The sequence below is a fragment of the Gymnoscopelus braueri genome (assembly GCF_963280865.1).
Source record: "Gymnoscopelus braueri genome assembly, chromosome: 16".
Classification (NCBI taxonomy): domain Eukaryota; kingdom Metazoa; phylum Chordata; class Actinopteri; order Myctophiformes; family Myctophidae; genus Gymnoscopelus; species Gymnoscopelus braueri.
The window spans coordinates 22,850,653-22,877,504 of NC_137616.1; the positions used below are offsets into that span (position 1 = coordinate 22,850,653).

Genomic DNA, 26,852 nt, shown 5'->3' on the forward strand with positions numbered 1-26,852 from the left:
GTTTTTGCAAACTGTTAATAAAGTATTCAATCAATCAATCAAATGGATGTTCCACAAAGATTGCAAGATGAGGAAAATAACCTCCCAAGTGAGGACATTTTGACATGTTTCACTTACAAAAGGAGCTGTGTTTAAAAAGAAAAGAGGGTTTTGGGGTTAGAATTAGGTTTGGGTACATAGGGAGTTCAATTAGAGTTTGGGGAATGAATAGGGTCAGTGGAGCAATTATCGGTAGTAAGACAAAGGAGAGAGACAGAGACAGAGACAGAGACAGAGACAGAGACAGAAAGATTATATTAGCCGGGTGCGTGCGTGCGTGCGTGCGTGCGTGCGTGCGTGCGTGCGTGCGTGCGTGCGTGCGTGCGTGCATGCATGCGTGTGTGCGTGCATGCGTGTGTGCGTGCGTGCGTGCGTGCAATCTAATCCCCAGCTAAAAACCACAACACAGAGAATTGATTATCACTGCTTATTATTGATCTCAATCTAAGTCTGGGAAACAGGCCCCTGTGGAATTTTCTTTAGATCCTTAAATAAAGGAGGGAAAAAAAGATCAGTGCAAACTATACTGGTAATGAGGACTGAAAATAACTAGAGAGGATTAGATGTGTAGGCGAGCATAGCGAATACTGCTAACTCTTAAGTACATTTACTCCACATTTGACAGGTTAGTTGTCCGTAGAAAGCTTTTGTGGTTTACTTACTAAATCTGTTTCATTATATCATCATTATTATTTTCACTTTATTATTATGTTCCTGGGAAGTACATATTATAACTAGAAAAAGTGCTCCTCGGAGCACAGGTCTCCGCCAGGTCAGGTAGAATCGGCCACCTGGTGGCACTATTACAGGCCCATGTGAAAAGTTTGAAAAATTTGGGGCAGAGGTTCGGAATTGGCATCCAGGGAGTGTGTGTGCAAAGTTTCCAACGGTGCCGGAGATTAGCTGTTCACAGACAGAAGGACGGACGGACAGGGTGCAAAACATACTCTCTCGCCATGCCTTCGGCCTGGCGGAGACAATTATGTAAATGTCCAATGTGTGGTACTGCAGATCTACAGGAGTTTTGGCCTGGGTTCGTCCTATGCCAAGGTGATGAAGTTCAGATGCCTTCTACAGTACTCTGAGTACATCGCCGCTGATAGAGACTTCCCTGATGTCCCACATCGCCTGTTGGAAGACATCTACCAGGTAGACACCCTGTCTACTTTTCATGGTTATCTTGTTGTTTTTGTTTTGACACGGTACTGTGGAGAGAGAGAAAGGAATGGTAGAAAGAGAGAGAGGGAGTAGATGGCAACCTTTTCAACCTTTTTAATTGCAAATTAAAAAAACCCAGTTTTATATGCTTTGGGCCACCCACCCATTTGAAACAATCTTTTATCACTGGGACCCCAATTTACACTGTATACGATGCTCAGTGTTAATTTAACTCTGAGGGTATATGGAACCACTGAAATAGACCCAAAAGCCCATTTGGTTCCATTTGCACACACTCAGAGTTTCAGACCCGCAAGAGTCCAATTGGACCCCTGGTGGTCTCCGGACCGCACATTGAGAACCAGTGGCATATTATACAGGCAACAAGCAAAACCAGAACTTGAACTTGAACCAGAACATTTTATTGAATTTTCTTATTGAATTATATGTGCACTTTGCAAGTTTGTTTATAAATAATGTTTTTTATTCTTATTGTCATGGGAACCAATTCCACATGCAGTCTTTGTTCTCGCATAATCAATGTGTTTTGCCTGCATTCTGTACACAAAATTATAGTTCATGTACTACAATGAAGACCACGTCTTCGGTTTATTTAGAATAGATGCGTCTGATTATAGCTCTAGAACAGAGGCCGTTTTTCACATTGGCGCTCAGCTTTCCATGAAATCATACATAAATACATCTTTAGCTAACGCTCTCATTTAAATTACTAATCTGTGTTATGTGCTCTATTTCTCTTTTCCAGCTGGGAGGGAACGTTGTTCTGGATGAGGCAGGGAAGGTTTTGCTTGCACATCCATCTAAGAACCCTATGGACAGGCCAACTCTAGCAGACATGCTGCGGGTTGTACCCGGTGGCAGCTGCTCTGCTAGCTCCCAATAGAAACATCCACCTCTGGATCAACCCCTGTGAACGCCTGCATAAACATATATACATCAACACAATAACACATACAGTATTGTAGGGCTGGGCAATATTATATCAATATCGTGATATGAGACTAGATATCGTCTGTTATAGTGTATAGTGAAAATACGCATTGTGCGCTTGTAGATCTGCTATTTTTGCTATTTACAAAAAAACAAAATGTTATGTAAAGAATTGGATAACATTTCATTATAATACGATATTATTGTCACTATATCAATATCGATGTATATGGTCAAAAATATTGTGATATTTGATTTTGTCTATGTCGCCCAGGCCTACCCAACTGGTAATGTAATGTTAGTCAATGAAACAAGTGACAGGGTTGAAGTGATAAACAAACAGTGACATGTGAATCCACTCAGGCAAACATATAGCCTACAGACATGCACCAGGACAGGGGTTGATTTTTGGGAACAAAGTGTGTCTTTTCTGACACAGCGCTGACACCTCACAAAAAAGAGTGACTCTTTGGTGCACATTGATGACGTCACATCTCACATTCATGACATCATGAAGAGACGTGACTGATGGAAACATTTTGCGCCGAAGATATGCAGACTTTTTGTGGGGTTGCATCAGCGCTGTGATGACTGTGCAACCAAAGGAGCTCAGCTAACCAAACGCTTGATTATTATAATACATTTGAAGTACTTTTTTCAGTTTACTGTGGCCTGTGACTTGTGTGTAATGATGTGACTATTTGAAGGGCTCAATAGGCAGTGACACTGCAGTACTTGAATTGATTTGAAATCATGTTTTGAATGTTTTTTTATAACTGTGAAAGAATTGGATTGTTACACAAACATTAATACTAAAAACAATTCAGATAGCCCTAATCCTACATACATTATAAACTTTAAGCCCAGGCACAGTACAATAGAATAGATGATACTCAAATGACACTCAAGTGTCATATGTCAATCACTGCTATCTCCAAATATTACTTAGATTAAGTAGGGAAATTAATGTTGCTTTGCTTTTGGAAACAATGTACTGTTATATTTGATGAGCTTTGTTAGAATGCAAATTTTAAGGATAATCTTTGGCCTTGAGTGGAATGAGACTTGGTTGAAATGCGCAAGGGAGCCGTTTAACAAAATATTAAATGTGATTGTTTGGAATGATAACTGATATTTTCTCCATTAGCCTTTAATGTAGTTCACTGTGATAAAAAAAAAAAAAGTTGATTTGATCTTGCAGATCTTGCTACTAAACCTTCTCTGCTATAACATGAGATTTATGGAACAGACTTGGTCATTAAACCATTGTGAACTGTGTGCATGTGTGGTCTAGCAGCCATTTTTCGTGTCATAGAAGGAAACAGAGCCACAGTTAGATTATGGTGCTGATAACAATTTCGTCGGCCATTGTCTTCATTATCAGTTCTAGGTCAGTTAGAATTTGCAAATTAGAGTTAATTTTAACCTACTGTTGGGTATGGTTATTATTGTGTGTGTCATGTACTGTATATGCATTTATGATTAGTCACAAACAACTATTCAGATTTGAGTACATTGTCTCATCCAATAATGAAGTAGTATCGAACAATTACATTATTAGACCTGTCCTGTTACTGTGGATACTGAGACATTAGTATTGTGATGTATAAGGGGTTTCTAATGTGTCCCTGTGGTTCTACAGAATAGGCAATCTGTAGAACAACTATGGCAATAGGATGAGGCTAAGAGAGAGAAGGGGGGGGGGGGGCTACACAGTGAAAATCAAATCACAGAGAGATCAGATTAATTGGATTTTGTGTGGAGTTTTCAGTTTTGAATTAGATCTAGCTATGATAAATTAGACATCCACCAACATCACAAATTATGCACTGCAGGCAATTTAATTCTTAATTTTACACAATATATATAATTCTATTCAAACACTATAGGGGTAGGCTTTCACCAATTTGCTTCATACGTGCTGACTAAGTATAAAAGTGTAGCCTACTGCCTGGGGCAGATAAGACCCCCTCGAAGACCCTGTTAAGCATGATTTATACGTAGTATAAATTAACCCTCAAAGTCTCCTGTGACGCAAGGAAAGCTACTCCTTGGATCACTGGCACAATAGACGAGGCAGAGCAAAATAATGCTTTAGCAAATACGTGTCGCTCTACAGAACCACTGTATTTTCAACTGAAAAGAATATACATCGTTTTTGTCAAGCAACATGTCACACAACACTTTTTTCACTTAGCATAAATTATTCTTATAATATATATTTAGGGCCTTATTTTCACCGGTGCCTTACCCAGTATCCCTAAACTTCATTGCCATTTCTTTTTTAACTATTTTTAAAAACATTTTCAAATAGCTCAAATAGCCAATCTACAAGCTCACAACGTGTCGATGTCGATCGGCTTGCTGAACTATTTGAAAATGTTTTTATAAATAGTAACAAATGGCAAAGAAGTTTAGGGATAATCGGTAAGGCACCAGCGAAAATAGGGCCCTACGTCCCGAAGTGATGCTCGATGAAATAACAGATTTCTGTCTTTCAGTTGAAAATCGGTTATTTTCATTGAGCTACAAGGTTGGGCCATAAGATAGTTAGGTTAATATATCCCCTGAAACCTTATAATCCCAAATAAGCATAAAATAATGACCATCCATTGGCTGACTGCTAGATATTTTAGAGCAGGGTAGAAGTGCCTGAAACCCGATAAGCCCATACTGTACACCCAAATTCCCTGGAGACTGTCTTTTGGCTGACTGGCAGATGTTTGCTTTCTAAGAAACCTCTGTCTGAGTTCTGTCTGGCACAGAGGTATGTGCTGATGCTGGAAGAATGTCAAGCTTTTCATCGCTTCCACCTTTTTAGGACACTCTAGAGAACATGCATTTAATTGCATGGCTGAGTCTTGCTGACATGCATTTTATCCATGCTACACATAATGGTTTATTATTATTATCTTGTTAAAAGTCTTACACAATGTGTAATAACAATATACAATAATGGCTACATTTGTGGTGTACAGTATAACGCAACTTGATCATTAAACAGTGCCATGGGACATGCTTTTAGTTTGCAGGATACCAACAGTGTATACAGTGTGCTTGTGGAAAATGAATAAAAAAGCTTTATCATATTTATATTAGATCAAATGAAAAGTATATTACAATATTATTTTCTGTGCCAAATAACACGTTATATTATTTTTTAGTTACTTTCAGAAAACAACCTCTAATGAAGCAATAAAGGAGGAAATGCATTCAATACAGAATAATGCCACAAAAATGCTATTTTAGCATCCAATATGTCAATGACATGAATTAACACAAACAACTCAGAAGCTGCAGCACCCTCTATCGGTACACAGTATGATAGACAATCTGCATTTTCATAATTAGTGTGCATGAATTGATTAAAAACTTCATGTTATATTACATGTTTTTCATTAAAATAATATTATTACATATGTCATCACTATTCACAATGTGCAGATAATTAATAACTAATATGTTATTATAGAACATACCGTACATATTAAGAACATACCACTGTCCCTTAAGGGAGATGTTAAGACTTTGCCACTGACCTTTGAGCACAACCACTAGAGAGCGAAAGTGATGACTTTCCCTTCCAGTATATAGATTTCCACTCATTTTAAATATTTAAAAGGGAAATACACTGCTAAAGCCATAAATATTCAGAAGTACAATCACATCAACATCTGATGAGAGTGAGGAGTAAGGGGCCGAGACATTTTGAGCTTAACATAGAGCTATAAAGACGGACCTAGATTGAGCACCTCGAGGCATAAAAAACAAATTAAGAGAGTCCTTTTAGAGCGCCACCCTGTCATCAAACTCGCAGACATAGTTCATGTTCCTGTCACAGTAATGGTCCCACCAGTCGCCATCGTCTGACGACATGGCCACACAGTTCTCGCGTTTCCCTCCGTCTGGCTGGCTGGAGAGGAAGTGCTTGCGCCACTGGAAATAGGAGACTCGTGTGCCATCATCAAAGAGGTACATGCCCTCAGAGCGCAGGTCGTTTATGCCCAGCCACACGGGCCAGTTTCCCGGGTGAAAGAAAGACTTGACGTAGTCGGCCAAGGCCTCCTGCTCCCTGCGGTCACGGGGCATGGCCATGCGGCCCCCACGCTCCAGGCACTTCCGGGATGCCCCCGCATAGTCTTTGTAGGCACGATAAACCAGGTAGCATTTATACCCAACCCTGTGACCGTTCTGGCAACCTGAGGGGAGAAGAAAGATGAGGAAGATGTTTATTAATGCGTTTGTTTCTACACTGGTACCTTACTGCTTTTTGAAAAATCTCAAATACAATTTGACAAAATTTCCCACAGTCTACACTGTAGGTACCTTCCAGTCTCCCGATTTCCTTGCGATTAACTTTGCTGAACTGTTCCACTTCATGGATATTGTCCTCCAACTCCCCTACTTTAGCTGGACATGTTGACAATGAGTGACAAAAGAAAAAGAGAGAAAGATGAGGATTTCATCAGGAATTTTCCTGAGCCATGTTTCAGTTTGTTTCATTTGAAAGTGATTGTACAACTTAGGACCCTAGGGTCATATGTGTGCGGTAGTTCCTTGTGTCTTCCTCTGCATTGTCTTTCTACCCTCAATGTGGTGATGAGTTAACCTGACTCAGCCAGGCTGTGAAACAAAATGTGTGTTGCAAGCTTCTTCCATTTGGCGGAGTCAGGTTAGTGATGAGTGGCTGATTGACTTAGCAGCTGGTGTGAGTGGTGACTGAGTGGTGTCTGAATGTGAGTGGCTAACTACTAGGTGGACCCTGCTGGTGAATTGCTCTTGTGTACAGGCTGTGGACTATAAAGCTGACCATCATCAACTGTTTTATCATCCCACCAGTCTCCAAACTCACCAGCACTCAGTCCCCTGTGTTTCTTTACTTAATACTAGGCCAGAAACCTGTATGTTTGTTGTCTGTTTTGGTAAAGGTAAACATAGGATTTAGTTTTTGCTGTTAGGAGTTTTGACCCTTAGGTCCACCCTGACATAATAACCCATTGTTTTATCAATCTAACTGGTGTTGGCTGGCTGTGTTTGGGGACTGGGAGGGATGGAGTCCATTTTTTGTGTGTTACACCTGGTGACCCGTAGGCCGGGTCGTAACAAGACACATTATGTTATGGTAACACAAAGAGGGCACAAATGAGACATCTTGAAGTTAATTAATAAGAGATGAGCTACAGAACAAAATGTCAGGTCTGACATCTCTCAGTAGTCCGATGATTAAGCCTGGTGCACAACCTTTTAAACGTGCATAAGGATAATGGGGGAAAAAAATCATGAAAGACATAAGAATTGACCAAGTTGGACCTCCTTGGACCAACCACAGACTTCCGTTGCAGCCCAGCCAATCAGAGGCTTGCCTGTGGTTTTCTCTGACAAAACCCTAACATGCTGACTTGCAATTCAGACCCTCCTGTTGCTGGAATTGATGACGTACTGTAGGAAGGATGGGTCATGAGACTAGATCTGATCATGACCAACATCCGATATGTTGGAGAAAGAACACGCAACACAAATATTCCTGGGCCAAAGGAGACATTTGGAATTATTAGGTTTAGGCTATGCTGATAAAAAGGACAAAGGGATCATCTCACTGTCCATTCGGGACAGGCGGTCCAGCAACTGGCTGACTTTAACATCCAAGGTGTAGTGACCGACATTCAGTTTGTGGATGCCTTGGTCCATGCTGGCTAGTCTTGACACTATGGATGGAGAGAGGAGACACAAAGACAGCATACGAGTGAAATTGAGTTTGTACAGCGTTGTAGTGCAGTGGTTATCAAAGTGTGGTCCAGGGACCCTCAGGTGTAGCCTGGTTCCAGACGAATCTGCCATTGCAAAACAAATTGCCCTTGGCAGATTAGGTCTGGCCCCTCTCAATAGAGATTACATTTCTCTCCCTCCGAAATTGTGAGGGACCAATCAGGGCCAAGTATGCAAATATGGGGCGGGTTTATCACCAGAGGCATCTTTTTTATTTGCCCCCTCGGAAATGCAGGTTCCACACAGAGATTCCAGGCCATGCCATGCTACCTCAGGTGTCCTTGAGGGGGTTCCAGGGCATCCCCAACACAATTTGTTAAAATAGCATCAAAGTCAGTTTGCCACTTGCCGATCAATAATCTCACAATGCATCGCGATGCGAAGCATTGTGAGATTATAGATCTGCTATTTCAAAACATCTTCATCATTACTTACAGATGTAGTTGTATGTATTCTCAAAATCTGATAATTGACTGGTGGGTTCAGGTTCAGGCTCTGGAAGGTCATCTGGGACGTCCCCTCTGGCCCTTTTCACCCCAGCCATAGATGCCTTGCGCGCGCACAAGCACACACACACACACACACACACACACACACACACACACACACACACACACACATAAATTTAAAAAATGTAATTACGCGATCTTGCAATTCACATGGGAATGGCGTGGTTCCGATGTGTATCTTGGACTTCATGTGGCCAGCTTATGATGTCAGCCGTCTATGACATATCCACTGTATGACTCCAAATTTGGGCCCGATCTGAGCCCCTTTGACTTCAATTATAAAATGTAAGTTAAATATTTAAAAAAGTATAAAACGTGTGAAAAAAGATTGGAGATATTTCTGAAATAGGCAATTTCTGTGGACTATTGGCAGTGTACATAAGACATTTTACACTGATCGGTCCAGTGGTTTTGGCGATTAGCTCCAGACACTAGGGTTTCTAGGGTGCCGTCACGCAAGTCCAGGGGTGCCGCAGAATACTTGAAATTATTGGAATATTTGGAATTCTTAAATATCACTTCAGTTTAACCACTTAGTTTTATACCCTCTATACTTAGTAAAACAGACCTGAGTTGCACTGTACTTGGTGCGTTCTTTTTTGATCTACGCAAAATCTCTTCACCAAAAATAGCAGATCTATAAGCTCTCATGTTTTCCTCGTGACATTCTGTATCTTGAGATCATCTTAAGATGATAATGATCTCTCTCTCCTGGTTGGATGAAATTGGTGTCCCACCTGAACATTTATTTTCTGTTTACTAAAGAGCTGCTGCTGTAGATACATGGAGACAGAAAATTACTGGAAAAAAAGAAGAAGCTAGACTGGTATCGGAATATAGAGCTAAAAGATATAACTTTCAGCAGCTTTGAAGGGAAACTTTGCTGATTTTCCCACTACATGTTCTGTGTGAAATCAATATGGGTGGCAAAAAATACTCTATGTCCTTTGTGCATTTCTTTTGTGTATTTTCAATGTTGACTAAGCGACATGGCTGCCAATTTAGTTTCTGCCTGTGGTTGCTCAAAACAGTTGAATAGGCACATATGAGCAGTCCTATCAAGTGCTTTTTCCACCGTGGGTGCTTGCCTTTCTCTTTGGGTGACCCATGGAGAAAGCATAGGCTGATAATGCTGGACTGATACACATATTGTATTAAAATAATAATAATAATAATTCTAACTGAGAGATTATATAAGTTTAACCTTAATTATGAACTTTGACTTTTTTGACCAAAAACCTTATCATCTCTCCGGGCCTACTGATCATTCCTAGGAAATCTAATGCAAATCCAGCCATCCATTGTACTGTATTGTGTGCTGTATTTTGCTCAAAAACAAACCATACCCTGCTACACAATACTGTGGGCTGGAAAATAATAATTTCACTTCTAAGACATAATAATGATAATAATAATGATAATAATAATAATAATTATTATTGTTGTTGTTAAGAAAGCCATGTCAACTCAATTTCATCATCATCATCATCATCATCATCCCCAGCACCATCACCACCACTGAATCATTTTCACCCCTGGCAACATCACTGATGCCTAATAGGGGTGAAAAGTTTGGGTAGGTATAGGTAGATACTTTATTGATCCCCGATGGGAAATATGCAACACAGAAAGAGGCATATAGATATAGGAAACACACAAATAACACACAAGAAAAGTTTGATCCTCTATTCTATTCCAATAGCTAAGTAGTTTACTCATGTGACTAAACATTAAACTACATTAAGATCAATGAAATCATCAAAAACAACACACAGTGTTAACACAACTTATTACTAAAAAGCAAAAAAAAATCAAATCTACAACTACATTAAAGTAACACATCTCATGAACCATTTTTAGGGAGCCAAAGCATCTCCAAAAAACTAAATTGAAAACACACCTCGCCATCCATTTTAGAGAAACAATTCTCCACTACTCATTATAGTAACAGATGGCAGCCGGAACGAAAGATTAAAGATGAGTTTATTTGTCACTAATTCCCTCACTCTTAGATGTACAAGCAGCGAAATGTGTGGCATGTTCTGCAGTACAACAAGACAAACAATTATGATAATACTGGATATAAAAATAAAGCTGAGAATATAGTGCAGGTTTATAGAGGTAGATAGGTGAAAAGGGTAAGGGGGAAACATAAGGGGGCGTTTCACAGTTAGAGATGCCATTGTTTCCCAATTTTCAAATGTTAAAAATATTGTCAAATATCCAGTGTGATATCATGAGGTCCAGATTTACATACATGTGGCTATCCAGATCATAATCATCAACATCATCAAAATCATAATCATCGTCAGTTATTAAGCCATATAATTTTTACTGTTGTGTTTTCCATCAAATCTGACACATTGAGATATACAGTGCTGAGAACAGTGAGTCTTTCCAGATGGATTCGTAACTATGCAACAAATGCTGCTTGGCTGGATTATGACTGCATTTTTACCATTACATTCATAGCATAACTGACAGGGAAATTTGTCAGGGATATTGAATCAGCAGGCACACATTTCTGCTCACACATGCATGTGTGTACACACACACACGCACGCACGCACGCACGCACGCACGCACGCACACACACACACACACACACACACACACACACACACACACACACACACACACACACACACACACACACACACACACACACACACACACACACACACACACAGGATGTACAAACAATTTGAAAGCATGATGAAAGGAACCAAAATGATGGATGTGCTATTGTAATCATTGTCACATTGACATTTACATCTTCATTGGAGCCAAGCAAATGCAATTCAAATAAAAATAATGATACAAATATTATTGGAGGGAAAGAGAAACCACAGGTTTATTCATTGAACATACTTCAGTCATTTGCTTTAATGTGCAATTGAATTTTTCCAATACTCTGTCACAGTCTTACAAAGTACAGGTTGACTGCAAGGTATGCAGCTTGTAGGCTACACATTATATAACTTAGACACTTCCACATGCATTGCACACACGCACGCACACATACAGTCCTCACCTGTGTTGGTGTCCCTGTAGGGACGCCGAGAACCAGAGAACACAGGCACAAAGCAGAAATGACGGCTGTTTCCATTTTCTCCCAAGTAGCAGTTGCCTCTTCTGTGTGCGCTCTCTCTCTCTCTCTCTCTCTCTGTCTGTCTTTTTTTCCGTCCCTCTCCTGTCGTCCACTCCTTACCCCCCTTCACTCTTTTTTTCCTTTCCTTTCACGCACCGGTACGTCTCTCATTCACTTGCAGAGGTTTGCGATCCAGAGCATGGAAACACAGAAAGGAGAGAGAAGCAGGATGTCGGATTATCTCCCATTAGAAATGAATGGGAGCTGTGCACCCCCATCTATTTCTCTCTATATCTCTCTATGCCTTGGGTCCCCCCCCCCCCAGAAGCCAACAACAGGAAAGCTTGTTGTTTTTCTTCTGATGACCTCCCACTTCCACTCTTTGTGTTAACACTGCAATTTTAAACAGGGTACCAGCCTTTGGTGGCAGGCATGCAGGGCAGAGCACGCACACACACACACGCACGCACACACGCACGCACGCACGCACGCGCGCGCACACACACACACACACACACACACACACACACACACACACACACACACACACACACGCACACACACACAGACACACACACACACACACACACACACACACACACACACACACACACACAGACACACACACACACACACACACACGGCCTAGTCTTATTAGACCTGTCACGCCAGTATATTCCTGTGGGAATATAGAAATCACTGTAAATAAGGCATGGTCTGTGCCTGTGGTAAGTGTACGGGTGGGGGGGGGGGGTGCGGGGGCTTTGGGGGGGACAGAGAGAGAATGTATATCAGTCTGTGTGTGTGTGTGTGTAGTTGATCCTCTGGTAACAGGAGGCAGCCAGGACAGGAGGTATGCCAGTTAAAACCGCCGCAAGAATCCAGAGTTTTCCAGAGCCAGCAGTACACACACACACACACACACACACACACACACACACACACACACACACACACACACACACACACACACACACACACACACACACACACACAAGGGACCTTAAGATGTGGACAGAGTTTAGCGAGAACTGGGTGGGGCCAGCAGGGACTGAAACTCTGACGTCCAATCCAACAAAGGGTGCCAAACACATTTTTAGTCCATCTGTGGTCCTGGATGGATACAGAGTTCCAACACTTTTACATTTTTTAAATACCAAACTTTTTCCAGGCCCTAATTTATTGATGGGAGAGGGGATTTTGTATTAATATTTACTAAGATGTGGTGGTAGCAGACAGCGATGTCACTCTATGGCTGAAGACTATTCCTCACAGGTTTGCATATTGGGACTGGGCAAACCCCGCTACCCTTTACACACACACACCTCATATTTTTCATGCAGGTACGCCTACCAAACTTTTAAAGATGGGAAATCATGACTATGTTAATTTCCCATTCACTCTCAGTCTTTCAGAACAGCAGCATGTTGTGGACATGGATTAAGACTACACAACTTAAACATTTATGAATTCAATTCTGTGTGCCTTGTGAAAATGATGCGCACAGCTTTAATTTCACATTTAAAAACACTTTAGTGCAATGGATGAGAAACAGGCTTCTATTAGCCCTCTAATACCTCAGTGGTCTATAAGTTACCTGTTACTCTGAGCAGAAGATTTCTGGTTTAAATCTCACCAGAGACATTGACAAAAAAAACATCATATGGTAGGTAGGTACTTTATTCATCCCAAGGGGAAATTAAGGTGTTACAGCAGCATAGAGACATGAATAAAAACACATTATAATAAAAAGAACATCTAAAATAGGCATCTAAGCATCGTCAACCTACAATATTAAAAAGCGACAGACCAAACACTAAGAGTCCGATGGCTTGCATCCCACATTCCCCATCCTAATCAGCCTGATCAAGCTAACCAGATGAGGAATTATACAGTCTTATTGCTGCAGGCAAAAAATATTTCCTATAGCACTCCTTCTCGCAACTTGGGTGTAACTTGGGTTGCTAAAGGAGCTTTTCTGCCCTGCCACAGTGTCATGTAGGGGATGAGAGGGATTGTCCATGATGGCCAGGAGTTTAGCCTTCATCCTGCTTTTGGCCACCTCCTCTACAGTATCCAAGGTGGTACCGAGGACAGAACCAGCTTTCTTGATAAGCCTATTCAGCCTCCTGCTGTCGCCTTCCTTGATACTACCCCCCCAACATACCACCGCATACAGTATATCATGATATGGATAGGCTCATGTTGGATTCTTTTTTTTTCCATGTTGTACTATCTTTGTAAACCCCTATCATCATTTATGAATTAAATTACATGTTTGTGTTTTGGATTTTTCTGAATGTGCTTATCTTCTCTGCCCAGGCATTGAACACTCCTCTGAGGGGTAGAGAGACAGGAACTTTGATTTGTCCCTGTGATTGATGTATTAGCGCTATATATTGTTATATATTAGCCAATGACCTTTGTATAAATGTGTTCCTTTGTTTGTCAGAAAAACATTTGCCTGATGAAAACCTACATGGTTGAAACGTTGCTGCATTAATACAATTGTTTCTGAAAAACAAAATTATTTTATTCATTTTTTTTGTAAATGTATGTTGCTGTATACTGTATATAGCAACAACTACACACAAAGGTGTTCCCGGCTTGAAAGGTATAACAGCGTAGGTGTTCCAGGTCTAAATGGCCTAGAATCTCCTAGAATTAAGATATTTGATGCCATTTGTCCACCGGAAAGTTTGTCACACATGCTGCTACCTGTACATGTCCAGTGGAAGCAAAATAAAAGTCCACTGTTTCAGATGAAAACTCACCATAACAGACTAGAACAGTCTCTAGGTTTGCCCTAAGCAACTGGTAAAATGCATGTTTATAAAAGGGAACCGGACGGTGAATTACAAACAGCAGAACATCATTGCCTTGATGACATACCCTTGCCTCACAGTTGCCTCCTACCCAAACGTCAACTGGGGGTGGCTTCCACAAGCAAGGAAATTCTTGAGAAATAAGCAGTACATGGTATTCTGAAAACAAGTGCTTCCATGCATGTACAGTCCCTAAATAATTTAGCCATTTTAATTCCATCATCCCCAAGGTCATGGAATAAATGCTGGGCAGATGCGATCACTCTTTACTTTGGCACCTGTGTTTAAAGAAGAGACCAGACTTGGCTGAGGTTTGCCAAGGAACGCTGGCTAAAGTGATGTTTCCATGACAGTCAAGAGGGAAAATGTCAACTAGAGCCAACTGTGGAGTGGACAGATGCGCAGCATAGCTACTCCCCAGCCACGATGACTGTGCACTGGTTTCAGTCAAAGCAACTCTGAATCAGCTGACTATGAACGCCAACTGAATGTGTAAGAGCGGTTTCATTGAGAACAAGGTATATAGGGTAATAAAACAAAACGTTTCTAGAGGACCACTCCCTGCCTACATTTTTGTGGCCAAGACACACCAATGGGCAAGTCAAAATCTCAAGGATAAAAGCACCTGTATTCATAGCGAAATAGCTGATCTTCAGGCTTGCTATTTTAGAAAATGTGTGAGATTTTTATTTATATTTGATAAACACCTTTTAATTTTCTTTACCTGTAATGCCATGCCCAATTTATGCATACCAAGTTGAAAGTGGTTAGTATTTTTTCTTAGGGATGTAGCATTTTTCTCTGTATTGAACAATTCAATATACTGATATTTTTTGTGTAGTTGTATTGCATATATTGCAATAATGTGTGGTTGTCACAAAATCCCAAGGCACACCTGGATTTGTCTCACACAGCACACCACTGCTCTAAGCAGAGGAAATTAAGTCATAGTCTCAGATGAGTCATCCTTCACTGTACTCTAAACACATGTTACATCAAAAGAAGTCTACAGGCACTAATTCTTGTTTCCCCGCTGTGAGAACTTCTAGTGCTTGTTGGGTCATTAACTTGTATTGTTTGGGTCCATTGAATCCCTTACACGCTAAAGTAGAGGTCAGTAAATACAAAACCATTCTGGGTGATGCCTTTCAGCTGCTGGTGGTGTATTTCTGTCCTGATGACAACAGCCTCTTTCTGAATAACAATGCTCACCATTTACATTTGCACAAAATTGACCACCAAATGGTTTGATGAGCACAATGATGTAAACTGCTTTTGAGATCATTCCATTCACCACATCTTAGCTCAAAAGCACTTAAGAGGAGCTCCTGGAGTCTGTGAGTGTTTTCCAGCAGCACCATCGTCAAAACACAAAAATAGAACTATTTGTGTGGAAGAATGGTGTCACATCCCTCCAAGCCAGTACACATTCAGGCTGTTTTTGCATCTTGTGGTGACCCAACTCTCTTATTAAGACATTTTCCTATAGGGAGTGACCCAAATAATTTTCAATAATTTCAGGTTCGAATATAACTCAAGACCTGAGTTGCATGAGCACTCCCCTCTCTATCCTGTCTTTAAAAATCATTTATTTAATTTTGGCAGTCATCTGTGCAGTATTATGCATAACATAAGTGCACTGACTTGCCCTTATTTGTGGCAGCAGGCAGATGTCTTTGGGGGGCTTTAATTGATCCCATCAGCTGTATAATTTAAAACAGTGTTTCTCTGGTGTACTCAACCGACATACTCCCTTTCTACATGGCCCTTTGCATCAGTTATGAGTTACATTTACACTGAACATCATACGATAGAAAGATAAAGTCAGGAAAGATTAACGTGCCACTGAGAATGATTAAGAGTGATAATCTCACTCTTCATCTGCAGTCATTTCCCACATATTACTGTATATGGTAAACCCTAACCTAGTCATGCTAGTACACAGCAAATCCATGTACCACCTCAGAGAACAAACGGCAACGACAACGTAGATAACATTTTTCATGTATGTGTGAACATGCTTGGCCAATAATTAGATTCAGATGAGGACATGCCTGCATCAAGTTGACTTGGAACATAAAACTTTGTTTAGTAGAAACTAATACTTCCAACTTGTTTGGGGTACAGAATGTCCTGTCCTGTAGTTCTCAACAAATGGAAAAGGCACAAAAACCGGGTCTCAATTTAATTTATTTATGTACTTCTAGGATCCGGGACTTCAAAATGTGTGAGTGCAATAATATAGCATATGATACAATCAATGGATATAGGTTTACATACAAAATTCAGTAAAATAGTACTCTAGTTGTGTAAAACTTGCTTTTCTACAATGTCAGTGGTACAAATCACTACATGCTTGTTTGGCTGGGCTACCTGCTATCGTCTCCATTATAAATGTACACTACTAGCTTCACCACTAGTATGAGGTCTGAGATACAAAGGTAACAGTACAGGGCTTGGAGGAGCGAGGACGATAAAAATGGACATGGGTCAAATCCCCTCTTTTTTTGTTCTCTTTAGATTTCCGATATACCTTCTCCTCAAGCCACATTGGAAGAGCCTTTTACAGTACTGTACTGTATCTCCCCCTAAAGCTAAACACATGCCTATAACCTGATTTATACAGTTCCGCTCCAAAAATAGCCGATCTACACAAGTGCGGCACGCTGTGAGCTTATAAATCTGCTATTTTCGGCACACAACAATATACATTACGCATATTCGTGCAGGCTTGAAGGATCAAACTGCTTCAGATTGCTAATTTCCTTAAAATTTTAAGTTGTGACTCTGGACCACATTAAAGGGAAACGGCTCGATTTTCAACATATAGCTCTATACATTTGGGTTACTGAGCGGTCTTCTGTGTCTCTCTGAAACACTGCCGAAGTTGTGCTGAAAGGTTTACCCGTTACTGGCGTACAATCCATGAATGTGAAAACTACAACCCTTATTTTCTGGTTGTTTTTTTTGCTGCTAACCTCAGAGGTCATGACATTGTCCTTGTTTGTTGCGTTTAGAGCCAAATCATGCCTTATGAAAATATGAATCAGGTTGGCAGACATTTTAATGATATCCATGGGTGTGCTTGCCCGTTAAATGCATTATGGGAATTGTAGGGAACACAGAGAAAGGCCAAAACAGACAGGGGAATTTCCTGTCAATATGGGTCGTTTTATAAATAATGTAGTGATAACCATCACCAATTAACAGAAATGCACTTCAACAGCTTGATAGTGTCCCTTTAAGGTTTTTGCAAAGGTGGCAATATTTCAAAGTGAAACTAGAAAAAGTGCTCCTCGGAGCACAAGTCTCCGCCAGGTCAGGTAGGTTATTATGGCCACCTGGTGGCGCTATAATAGGCCAATGTGAAAAGGGTGCAGATCCGTCTTGATCACATGACTATAAAGATCATGTGTTCCGATTTGCGTGAAATTTGGATCAAATCTGAAGGCTTAATATAAAAAAAAATGTTTTACATAAGTCTGCCTCCTGGTGGCGCTATAAAAGGAAAATGTGAAAAATGCAGGGCAAATGTTTTTCCTTGGCCTCTAGAGAGTGTGCATACAAAGTTTTACACTGATCGGTGCAGTTATAGGTAAAAACACGAATCGGCCAGTTACAGCGCCACCATGAGGCTGATTTGAACATTTTCAAATGGCATTTCTTCCTCGGCCTAATGGGAATGTGTGTGCAAATTTCACAGAAATTGCATGCTGTGTTCATGATTTGAGGCATTTTGTTCGAAGCGGAGTACTCCTGCAAACTTTGAAAGACAATCTTTGCCAATCAGGATGGAATATGAAAAATCTGAAATGAGCCGTTTCTTTTAATGACTATAGAGATACTGTGTACCGATTTGGGGGATTTTTGGCCAAAATCTGTAGGAGTACTGTCAAAAAACTTGTTTTGCAAAAAGCGGCCTCCTGGTGGCGCTATAACAGGCCAATGTGAAACATTTGAGGCAGAGGTTCTGCTCTGGCATCCAGGGAGTGTGTGTGCACAGTTTCTCTGCGATCAAGCCAACGGTGCCAGAGATTAGCTGTACACAAAATGACAGAATGACGGACGGACGGACACACGGACACACGGAAAACATACTCTCGCCAGGCCGAAACAATAATTAAAAACTTCCCATGGGTAATGGCACTGGGCTCACACCCCAATCAATCCCTTGTTGGCAGTGTGCCCCCTCTATACAAGGGAAGGCCTTGTATAGATTGAGTAGAGAAGATACACAGAAATCTAAAGCAGTTTTTTAAACAGGGAGTGTTTAAGTGGGGAAACACAAGCTCATATGTAGTGAGAGATATGCCTTAACAAGCCACTGGAGATAAATAAGAGAATGTAACTTATGTTCCGATCAACGGTTGGCATTACATAAAATGTGGAATAATATGGCATCATAAATTCATGGCGTCATGGTCCTTTGTTTTTGTAACTGTGGTGAACCTTCACTATGGTTACCAGTTGTCCAGGAAGTCAAATCCAGTCTTCAGGAGGCTGTTGTTTGTATTGAACTAATGGAGAGAGATTGAAAACAGAGAGAAAGGATAGTTAGGATAGAATCCTTGGCACAAGTAAAATAATTAAATATGTGGAAAAGTCTCTGTGTGTGTGTGTGTGTGTGTGTGTGTGTGTGTGTGTGTGTGTGTGTGTGTGTGTGTGTGTGTGTGTGTGTGTGTGGGGGGGGGCATAATGGCCCTCTACGTGTAATATCTAGTGGCACAGTTTTGGATTAATACATTCACACCTACGAGAACTTTGTCCTCAAAGGTTTCTCTTTATGTTCACACAAAACACTAACAAAGATTATTGGGATTATGCATCTAAATGAGCCTCCTGAGTATTTGTGCTTCATTGATAACACAACATTTCATGCACATGTCCGTGTTCTCCTCCTCCTCCTTGCTCTCCTTCAGAGCGTCACTCACCTGGGAGAAGGTTGGGCTGGTGGCCAGCTGGTTAGAGCCCTGGTCCTCCTTGACCCTCCTCTCTCTATCCTTGTCCTTGTTGCTTGACTTGCCGGACATCATGCTGCTGGAAAACACGTCGTCCACTGTGTTGCTGACCGACGGCAGGGTGCTCTGAGAACGCTCCCAGCCTGCCACCGTCGATGACACGCGGACGGGGGCGGGGGGAGGCGCGATGGAGATGGTAGCCGCCGGGGCGGCGGCCACAGCAACGGCAACGGGGACAGGGGGAGGGGGTGCGGGCGGCCTGGGGGCTCGCTGCTTGGCGGACTTGGCAGGGGCCGGGGCGGGCTCCAGCGCCTCTGGCTCTTTTGGGGCAGGGGCCGTGATGGAGGTCTCCTAATGAAGCGTTATTATTCAACATTAGTGATTCAAATTTTAACACTCAGTGTTCTGATATGGGTGTAACATACACATTTTTTCTACTTGTAACTCGTTCAGCGTTAAATTTACACTAGAGGATTTTAACCACTTAAAATCTCAAGGCGTGGTAACTCTTTTCTGTCTACGTCAAATCTCTTCACCAAAAAACAGCAGATCTGCAAGCTCACAAACAGCATACAGTACGCTTACCTGTCGGAGGTAGGAGGGGAGTGGTTTCTCTCCCTTCTCCATAGATTTGATCTGGCTGGGGGTCAGCGAGTGGTAGTCGGCCCGCTCGCCCTCCATCCTGGACCGCTCGGCACTAATCTTCCAGAAGGAGGACTCCTCCTCTGGCCTGCGGCCTGGTCCCGGGCCCTCGCTGCTGGACGCCTTGAAAGTGACAACCAGAACCTTCATTATTACCTGCTGTGGGATATTTATTTCTAACCCTCTACAGAATATGCTTATGGGGTTGCTGCCCTGATTATGGCATAAAAACATAACATCTCTCTCATCTAAAATAAAAATAAATAAAAAATAATTTTATATATATATATATATATATATATATATATATATATATATATATATATATATATATATATATATATATATATATATATATATATATATATATAGTGTATATTTTTCACATAATTAATTATACATGAATTCCTCCATTCGCTCGAATAGTTGACCTACTTATATATAAATAGTAATCCTTGTATCCTCATCTGTGTCTTAACTTTACTTCCTGGTTGCTGTAATAGCTGCATTTCATCATGGGATAACTAAGGTTTAATCTTATAGTTTTCACTACTGCGCATTAACCTAAGAACATACTTAAAATGTAGTAAATGTCTGTATTATTGTTATTATTTTATATTTGATTTTATATCTAAATTTATTTTACAAATGAGGGGCCAAATACATCTATTTTGTTTTACTACATTTAAGGACCAATATTTCTACAAGTTGCTATAAAACCTGTGATATCCAGTCATTTTGGGGATAAACAAGAGGTTGAAGGGTAAATTGACTGATAATGAATGATCATCGATGTACCATGCATGTTAGAATCATGTATCCTTTTCGTTATTCATTTTCCAAAGCATACATTTATTTATTTGACATATCTTTACATTTTGGAAAAAACAGCCAATTTAACATTGAGGTGCCCACAAGGTTTACATGCCCACTGGACCTGTATCTGTCTGTATTACCTTGGCACTAGGGGTGTTTTTGCTGAGTTGAGAGTTGGGAGCAGACTTGGTGGTCTTGGCATCAGCCTGGGAGGAAGAGACGCCCTGCTCTGCTGCGCCCAACGACAAACTGAAATCCAATTGGCTCTGAAAGATGGCAGCAAAGTTAATCATAATGTAAACATAACATTTAAACCAATGGCTAGACATACAATAAAACATAGTATGGTCATTTTTACTTGTTTGTATATATTGGTCTTTATTTGTATTAATTTTTTACTGTTGTCAATGCCAACTATGTTGTTTGTGTCAACAATTGCATACCTCTTTGTTTCATTGATCTTTATATACGCTGTCTTTTGTGTCTGCTTAAAAGATGTATAGAGATTTGTAAAAAAAAAAAATATGGTAATTTTTGTAATGTTTCTAAGAAATATGTTTTAACATCAATTTATTTTTTTGATCGTTTATCATTTATCCTAACCACTTAAGACTGATTTATACTCAGTCGATCTACAAGCTCACAAGGCATTGCATTGTGAGCCATTAGATCTGCAATTAAAAAAGACAATACTTGTTTTTTTTTTACTTTAAAAATGTGTAATGCTTAAAATAGGAACACCAGGTTGAAAATGGTTAAAAACACTTGGCAACATTGGCCTAGTCAGACTGTCCTTGTCTATTTTAGGACTTCTTAGCCACATGGGAAGAGCCAGAGAATATCAGGCAGTGACCATGGACCCTACTTTCTTTCTCCACTTAAATTTTCTTGAGTCAATATTGTATTGCTATGAGCTGTGAACTTGTGATGTTTGAGAACTGCTTGTTCACTTGTCTTTTCTAAGGCAAAGTCTATTTCCCTATTCTGACCAGTGTTGGAATAGTTACTACAACAGAGTAATATGTTACTTATTACATATTACTTGTTTAAAAAGTAATGTAGTTACTTTACTTATTACTCCCTGCCAAAAGTAACTAGTTACTTATTACTTAGTTACTTTTTTTTCCCTCGCCCCCAGTAATTGCATCCTTTCTCCCCAAAAGTCTGACTTTGCATTTTCAACATTAGCAGTTGTTTTTTTTCTCTTTTCTGCAGCCTACATTGTAAAATCCTCATTGTTGATTTAACTCTGAAAAGTGTTCTGTACACATGACGGGTCCATTTGGTTCTATTTGTACACTCATTTCAATTATATTAACACTAAGACTTTTACTGTGTATGAACTAAATAGACTAAATAGACTAAATAGACTAAATAGACTAAATGAAAAACATTTGACTATGAATTGAATACTAAGGACCTCAATGGAAACAAGACCGCAAGGACTTTTTTGGAAGTATTTTAAATGTATTTCATGTATTTTTTGCCTAAAAAAATATTCAAATTCAAACACCTGGGCTCAAACAGATAATGACTCATCATGAGACACAATCTTTGAACAACTTCTGTTGTTTATTAAACAAAATGTATTCTAATAAAATACAAAAATAAAAAGGCTCCCATAGCAACACCAACACATATCATCGTGGCAGAATGTAGGAGCAAATGCAAGTAATGCAAGTAACAAGTGCAAGTAACAAGTCTTATATATATATATATATATATATATATATATTGAAAATAGCCAACCTACAAGCTTACGGCGCGTCTTCATTGGTTAACAAGTCGCTTATAATAAGCAGACATGGCAACACTGTTTGATCCGGTTTAAGGCCCGCCCTTCCGCAGCTGATAATTCACGCGAACAGTCTTTTTACCCCCGGTCTGATTAGCCCCGCCCTGTAGGCCCGCCCCGTAGTTCTAATACAGCTCAAATACCCAATTTCAGCACTGGCCTCAGTGGCGCACCTCGCTAGTCATTAGACTCCCAGTCCGCTAGCATTAAGAGTCTGGGTTCGACTCCTGTATGAGACAATACTTTTTCAAACACAGCAGACTACCTTTTTTCGCAGATAAAGTATAGTTTTGGACCATGACGGAGGCGCGCCGACTTAGCAGACCTTGAGGCCGAGGAGTCGCGCCCGAGCGCCTCCAGGCGCGAGTGCCCGCAACGACCGGCCGATGGTCTGCTAGTCGACTAAGCGCCGTCCGAGTTATGTACCGATAGGCACAGAATCGTAAATGATGTTGTGGGGACTGCGTTTTCCCCAACTCGTTTCACTCAACTCGCCTGTCTCTCCCCGCATCCGCCCCGCCCCCCGCTACTGAGACCGGGGGTAAAAAGGCAGGTCGCATAATTCACACATAGACAAGTGCGCAACGTTTCCGTATCCGCTCTAGACCGGATCAGCAAGCAGCCTGCATAGCAACTGGAGCCCAACCAGTCTACCATTATATCAATTGACCAAAAACAACACAGGATCAAATAAACACACTCAAACCCAGAGTACCACCAAGGCTCGTGAAAAAAAGTAATAAATTACTTTTTGAAAAAAAGTAAAGGTAATAATATTACTCAAAACGTGAAAGTAATTAGTTACGTTACTAGTTACTGGGAAAAAGTAATAATATTACTTTAAGTTACATATTACTTTAGTTACTTTCCAACACTGATTCTGACAGGTGTGATTTTTCTCCCTTAACTTTCTAACGCTTAATTTATGAGTATGGCGGTGTCGTGTGCCGAATATTGCAGGTGTACAAGCTCACAATCCGTCACAAATGCGACATAATGCGAGCTTGTAGATCTGCTATTTTTCGACCGTCGTATGAATCGGGCTTTGAACCAGTTTCGCCTCGTTGTGAATCTTTGGTCTGAACTAGGCTTAAAGGTGAATTTTGGACCACGGATTTCTTACCTCTTCTATGATGTTATGATATCCTAGGATGAATGGTACAGTAGATTCTTTTTTTTTTTCTTCATAACTCCATCCCGGGTCCGCCACAACTAAAAATGTGCGCCAATAGGACTTGCACTAGATGGCATATTTTTATAGCTTTTTTTTTTTTCATAGAAAAGGTAAGAAAACCGTGGTCCAAAATTCCTCTTTAAGGAGAGCACTTGCCCTTTAAAACATCTTTATGGGTCATTTTTCCTGCTGCAATATTAGTTTTATTGATTGATTGATTGAATACTTTATTAACAAATTGCAAACAGTGCGGCAAGTACAATCACGCAAGCAATGCTAAAAGGAAAACACAAAAAGCCCTGAGGGCTTGTTTTCATTGTGGTTCTATGTATTCAATTCATAATAGTCAGTTCCAAAGAAGGGAATGTTTACTGTTTATCAACTTCACTAACAATGTGTATGTTTCAAATATACTTCAAATCGAGAGGGTATATCTGATTAATATTGTTCCAAATGAAGGGGATGCCACCTGGGTCAGTCAGTGGGCCTAATTCCAGAGACACTCCCTGAGTCTAAAGAGTTTTGGAAGACGGCAAACTGGTTGGGTCTGTTTTCCCTCTCCAGGACAACGGAGGGTCAGAGTCAGAGTTTGTCAGTGTTTTGTGATGTCTGAATAAGTTGCTTTATTCTAATTTATAAGAAAATCAATGCCTGTATGCTGGTCCATCTTTTACAGTTACACTACCAACCGTCCTCAAGTACAACAAACCAGTTCAATTTCAACCAGTTCAATTGTATCCACTAAACCGTAAGACTAATTAGACAAGAATTTAGAGCACATACTGGAACCTGGGCATAGCTTGTTGACAAAGGAAAACAAAACATTTCAGTGAAATGTAACAAGAGTCTGCTATCTAACAAAAATCCATCCAATCAAAACTGGACACATTTTCTGACTCTGAAGAGGCTATTCGATAATAAAGGTTTTAATAATAAAATAAATAACGTCATAAGTACATGATTATTGCAGTCAGGGCCATAAAGGAATTTTTCATATATCAATTTACAAATACTCACGTGAGTCTAAGATAAGTTAGTTAAATAAGATACCGCTTACCTTGGTTTCCCATGAGAAAGGGGCAGAATGTTCATCTTGCCAAGTGATATCCTAAAACAAACAATTAAGGATGGTTTCAGAAAGTGTAAACAATGTAGGCTATGTACACAACCATCATCATCATCATCTCATAATAAAATAGGTGTATTGCTCTCTTGTCACTGTCCTCGGTGTTAATGCGAACATTTGTGACTGTACAATATAACCAAAGGGACCATTTGCCTACATGTGTACACTCAGCAGAATGGCATGCCCTGATTTGATAGTCTCTTTGTTTTGGGCCTGTGTCTCATTGTTTTGTCGGCTACGTAGCCATGGATCACACGACGGCAAAACTTCAACCTGGTGTTTGCACTTTCTCTCCTTTTAGTCGTACATCTACATAAACGTTCAGATGTCAAAAATAAAGTTCTTACCCCATGGCCACGGATGTTGCAATTCTGTACGGGCCCACAGAAGTAACCGTGTTTTCCGTATTGTTGAATAAAAAACATTTAAATCCGATCGGTGGCAATTTTCTCCGTTTTTTCTCCATGCGCTTTCAACTACGCGACCCTATCGGTTGGGGGGGGGTGCACTCTGATAAATTATAACTATAAAACCGATCGGATTAAAAAGCTTTTTATTGAACAATACGAAGATACGGGTACTTCTGAGGGGGCGTGAATAATTGTAACATCCGTGGCCATGGGGTAAGCACTTTATATTTGAAATCTGAACGTTTATGTAGATGTACTGGCCAAAAAGGGAGAAAGTGCAAACACCAGGTTGAAGTTTCGTCATGACTGACAGTCATGTTTCAGGGCTATCGGCTACATGGCTCTGTCACCCAGATCTAAACAACTGTAGATCAGGTGTTTGTTTTTCTTGTAAATAAAATCAGCATTACCTCGTCCCCGAAGTGGACTATCTTCTGTCCGGTCTGAAGCAGCAGCTTCGGGTAGCAGACCACCTCCTCACGTTCGACCCTGTGCATGGCGTACCGGGCTCGGATGTGAGGGTCCATCAGGCTGTGATCGATGGCGTTGTCCTGCTCCACCGGCGTCATCTTGTCCCAGGCCGAGCCGTGCTGCTGCTTGATCTTCTCTCGCTCTTGCATGATCTTCCTCGCCATCGGATTGATGGAGGCGAAATACTCGAACTTCTTCTCCTCCATCCTGTGGCCATCGAACCCCGCCATGGTCGCGGTAGCCATTTTTGTTTTACAGCTGGCTAGTGGCTAGGAATTTGCTAGTGGAACCAGCTGTGTGGGCGGGGTAGTGAATGACGTTCGCTTGGAGGGTTGTAAACATGGTTCTTCTCGATTCATCCATGTGTTCACAGCACCATCTACTGGTAAAGTTAGACTCTTATAATCTAGACCTAGCCCTGAAACATGAGTGACTGAATGAATGAACTTCAACCTGGTGTTTCCACCTTCTTCATTTCGCACATCTACATAAACGTTCAAATATAAACTACTTACCCCATGGCGGCCATAGATGTTAAAATTATGTACGGGTTCTTAGAAGTACCCATATCTTCCGTATTGTTCAATAAAAAGCATTTTAATCCGATTGGTGGCCATTTTCTCCGTATTTCCTCAATATGCTTTCAACTACCCTGCTGAAAAAACCAGCACAGACCAGCTTATGGTGGTTGCTGGTTTTAGCTGGTTTTAGCTGGTATTAGCTGGTCTTAGCTGGTCTTAAGCTGGTTTAGATGGCATACCAGGCTGGACAAGCTGGTCAGGCTGGTCAGGCTGGTTTGCCAGTGTAGTTGGTTAGCTGGTCACTAAGCTGGATTCTGCTGGTCTTTGCTGGTCAGCCAGCTGGCTGGCTGGACTGACCAGCAAAGCCAAGCTGGTAGCTGGTCTTTGCTGGTCAAATGGGTGGACTGCCCAGCAAAGACCAGCTTACCAGCTAGACTTAGCTGGTCAGATGGCTGGACACTGGACAGACCAGCAAAGACCAGCTTAGCAGCTGGTCAAGTTTGGTTAGATCCCGATCCAACATGTGGATCGGGACTCCCAGGGGGGTCCCCACGTGATTTGGGGGTGGTCCCCAGATGACAGTGAAGTGATAATTTAAGG

At 40.9% G+C, this 26,852-nt stretch overlaps 3 protein-coding genes across 5 annotated transcripts in view; 1 reads left to right on the plus strand and 2 right to left on the minus strand.

The window, feature by feature from the left end:
• Positions 1 to 3,426, plus strand: part of selenol (selenoprotein L) — a 10,966-nt gene extending 7,540 nt beyond the window's left edge. For all 3 annotated transcript variants that reach the window (XM_080453360.1, XM_080453361.1, XM_080453362.1), the window contains exons 9-10: positions 1,051 to 1,188; positions 1,964 to 3,426. In XM_080453360.1, coding sequence (XP_080309486.1) covers positions 1,051 to 1,188; positions 1,964 to 2,101 — 276 coding nt within the window. In that variant the 3' untranslated portion in view covers positions 2,102 to 3,426. The remainder of the gene's footprint in view (positions 1 to 1,050; positions 1,189 to 1,963) is intronic.
• Positions 3,427 to 4,579: 1,153 nt separating this feature from the next.
• On the minus strand, positions 4,580 to 11,702 carry clec11a (C-type lectin domain containing 11A). The gene is made up of 5 exons (XM_080453357.1): positions 11,458 to 11,702; positions 8,350 to 8,464; positions 7,746 to 7,853; positions 6,475 to 6,558; positions 4,580 to 6,347 (listed from the first exon to the last, which is right to left on the minus strand). The coding sequence occupies exons 1-5, from the start codon at positions 11,530 to 11,532 to the stop codon at positions 5,935 to 5,937; spliced, it is 795 nt and encodes a 264-aa protein (XP_080309483.1). The 5' UTR covers positions 11,533 to 11,702; the 3' UTR covers positions 4,580 to 5,934.
• A 4,809-nt stretch (positions 11,703 to 16,511) lies between these two features.
• Positions 16,512 to 25,988, minus strand: cUnh1orf198 (chromosome Un C1orf198 homolog). Its single transcript, XM_080452943.1, has 6 exons — positions 25,671 to 25,988; positions 24,782 to 24,832; positions 20,896 to 21,021; positions 19,883 to 20,062; positions 19,271 to 19,648; positions 16,512 to 18,856 (listed from the first exon to the last, which is right to left on the minus strand). The coding sequence occupies exons 1-6, from the start codon at positions 25,974 to 25,976 to the stop codon at positions 18,800 to 18,802; spliced, it is 1,098 nt and encodes a 365-aa protein (XP_080309069.1). The 5' UTR covers positions 25,977 to 25,988; the 3' UTR covers positions 16,512 to 18,799.
• Positions 25,989 to 26,852: the final 864 nt, after the last annotated feature.

Excerpts from the sequence above, each read along its gene's own strand:
- cUnh1orf198 (XM_080452943.1), bottom strand. The coding sequence starts at position 25,976 with ATGGCTACCGCGACCATGGCGGGGTTCGATGGCCACAGGATGGAGGAG. Across the intron at positions 20,063-20,895 it reads AAAACACCCCTAGTGCCAAG|GCGTCCAGCAGCGAGGGCCC; the intron begins GTAATACAGACA and ends GTCACTTTCAAG. Across the intron at positions 18,857-19,270 it reads CCAGCCCAACCTTCTCCCAG|TTCAATACAAACAACAGCCT; the intron begins GTGAGTGACGCT and ends TCTCTCCATTAG.
- clec11a (XM_080453357.1), bottom strand. The coding sequence starts at position 11,532 with ATGGAAACAGCCGTCATTTCTGCTTTGTGCCTGTGTTCTCTGGTTCTC. Across the intron at positions 7,854-8,349 it reads GAATACATACAACTACATCT|TGTCAAGACTAGCCAGCATG; the intron begins GTAAGTAATGAT and ends CTCCATCCATAG. Across the intron at positions 6,348-6,474 it reads GGAAATCGGGAGACTGGAAG|GTTGCCAGAACGGTCACAGG; the intron begins GTACCTACAGTG and ends TTCTCCCCTCAG.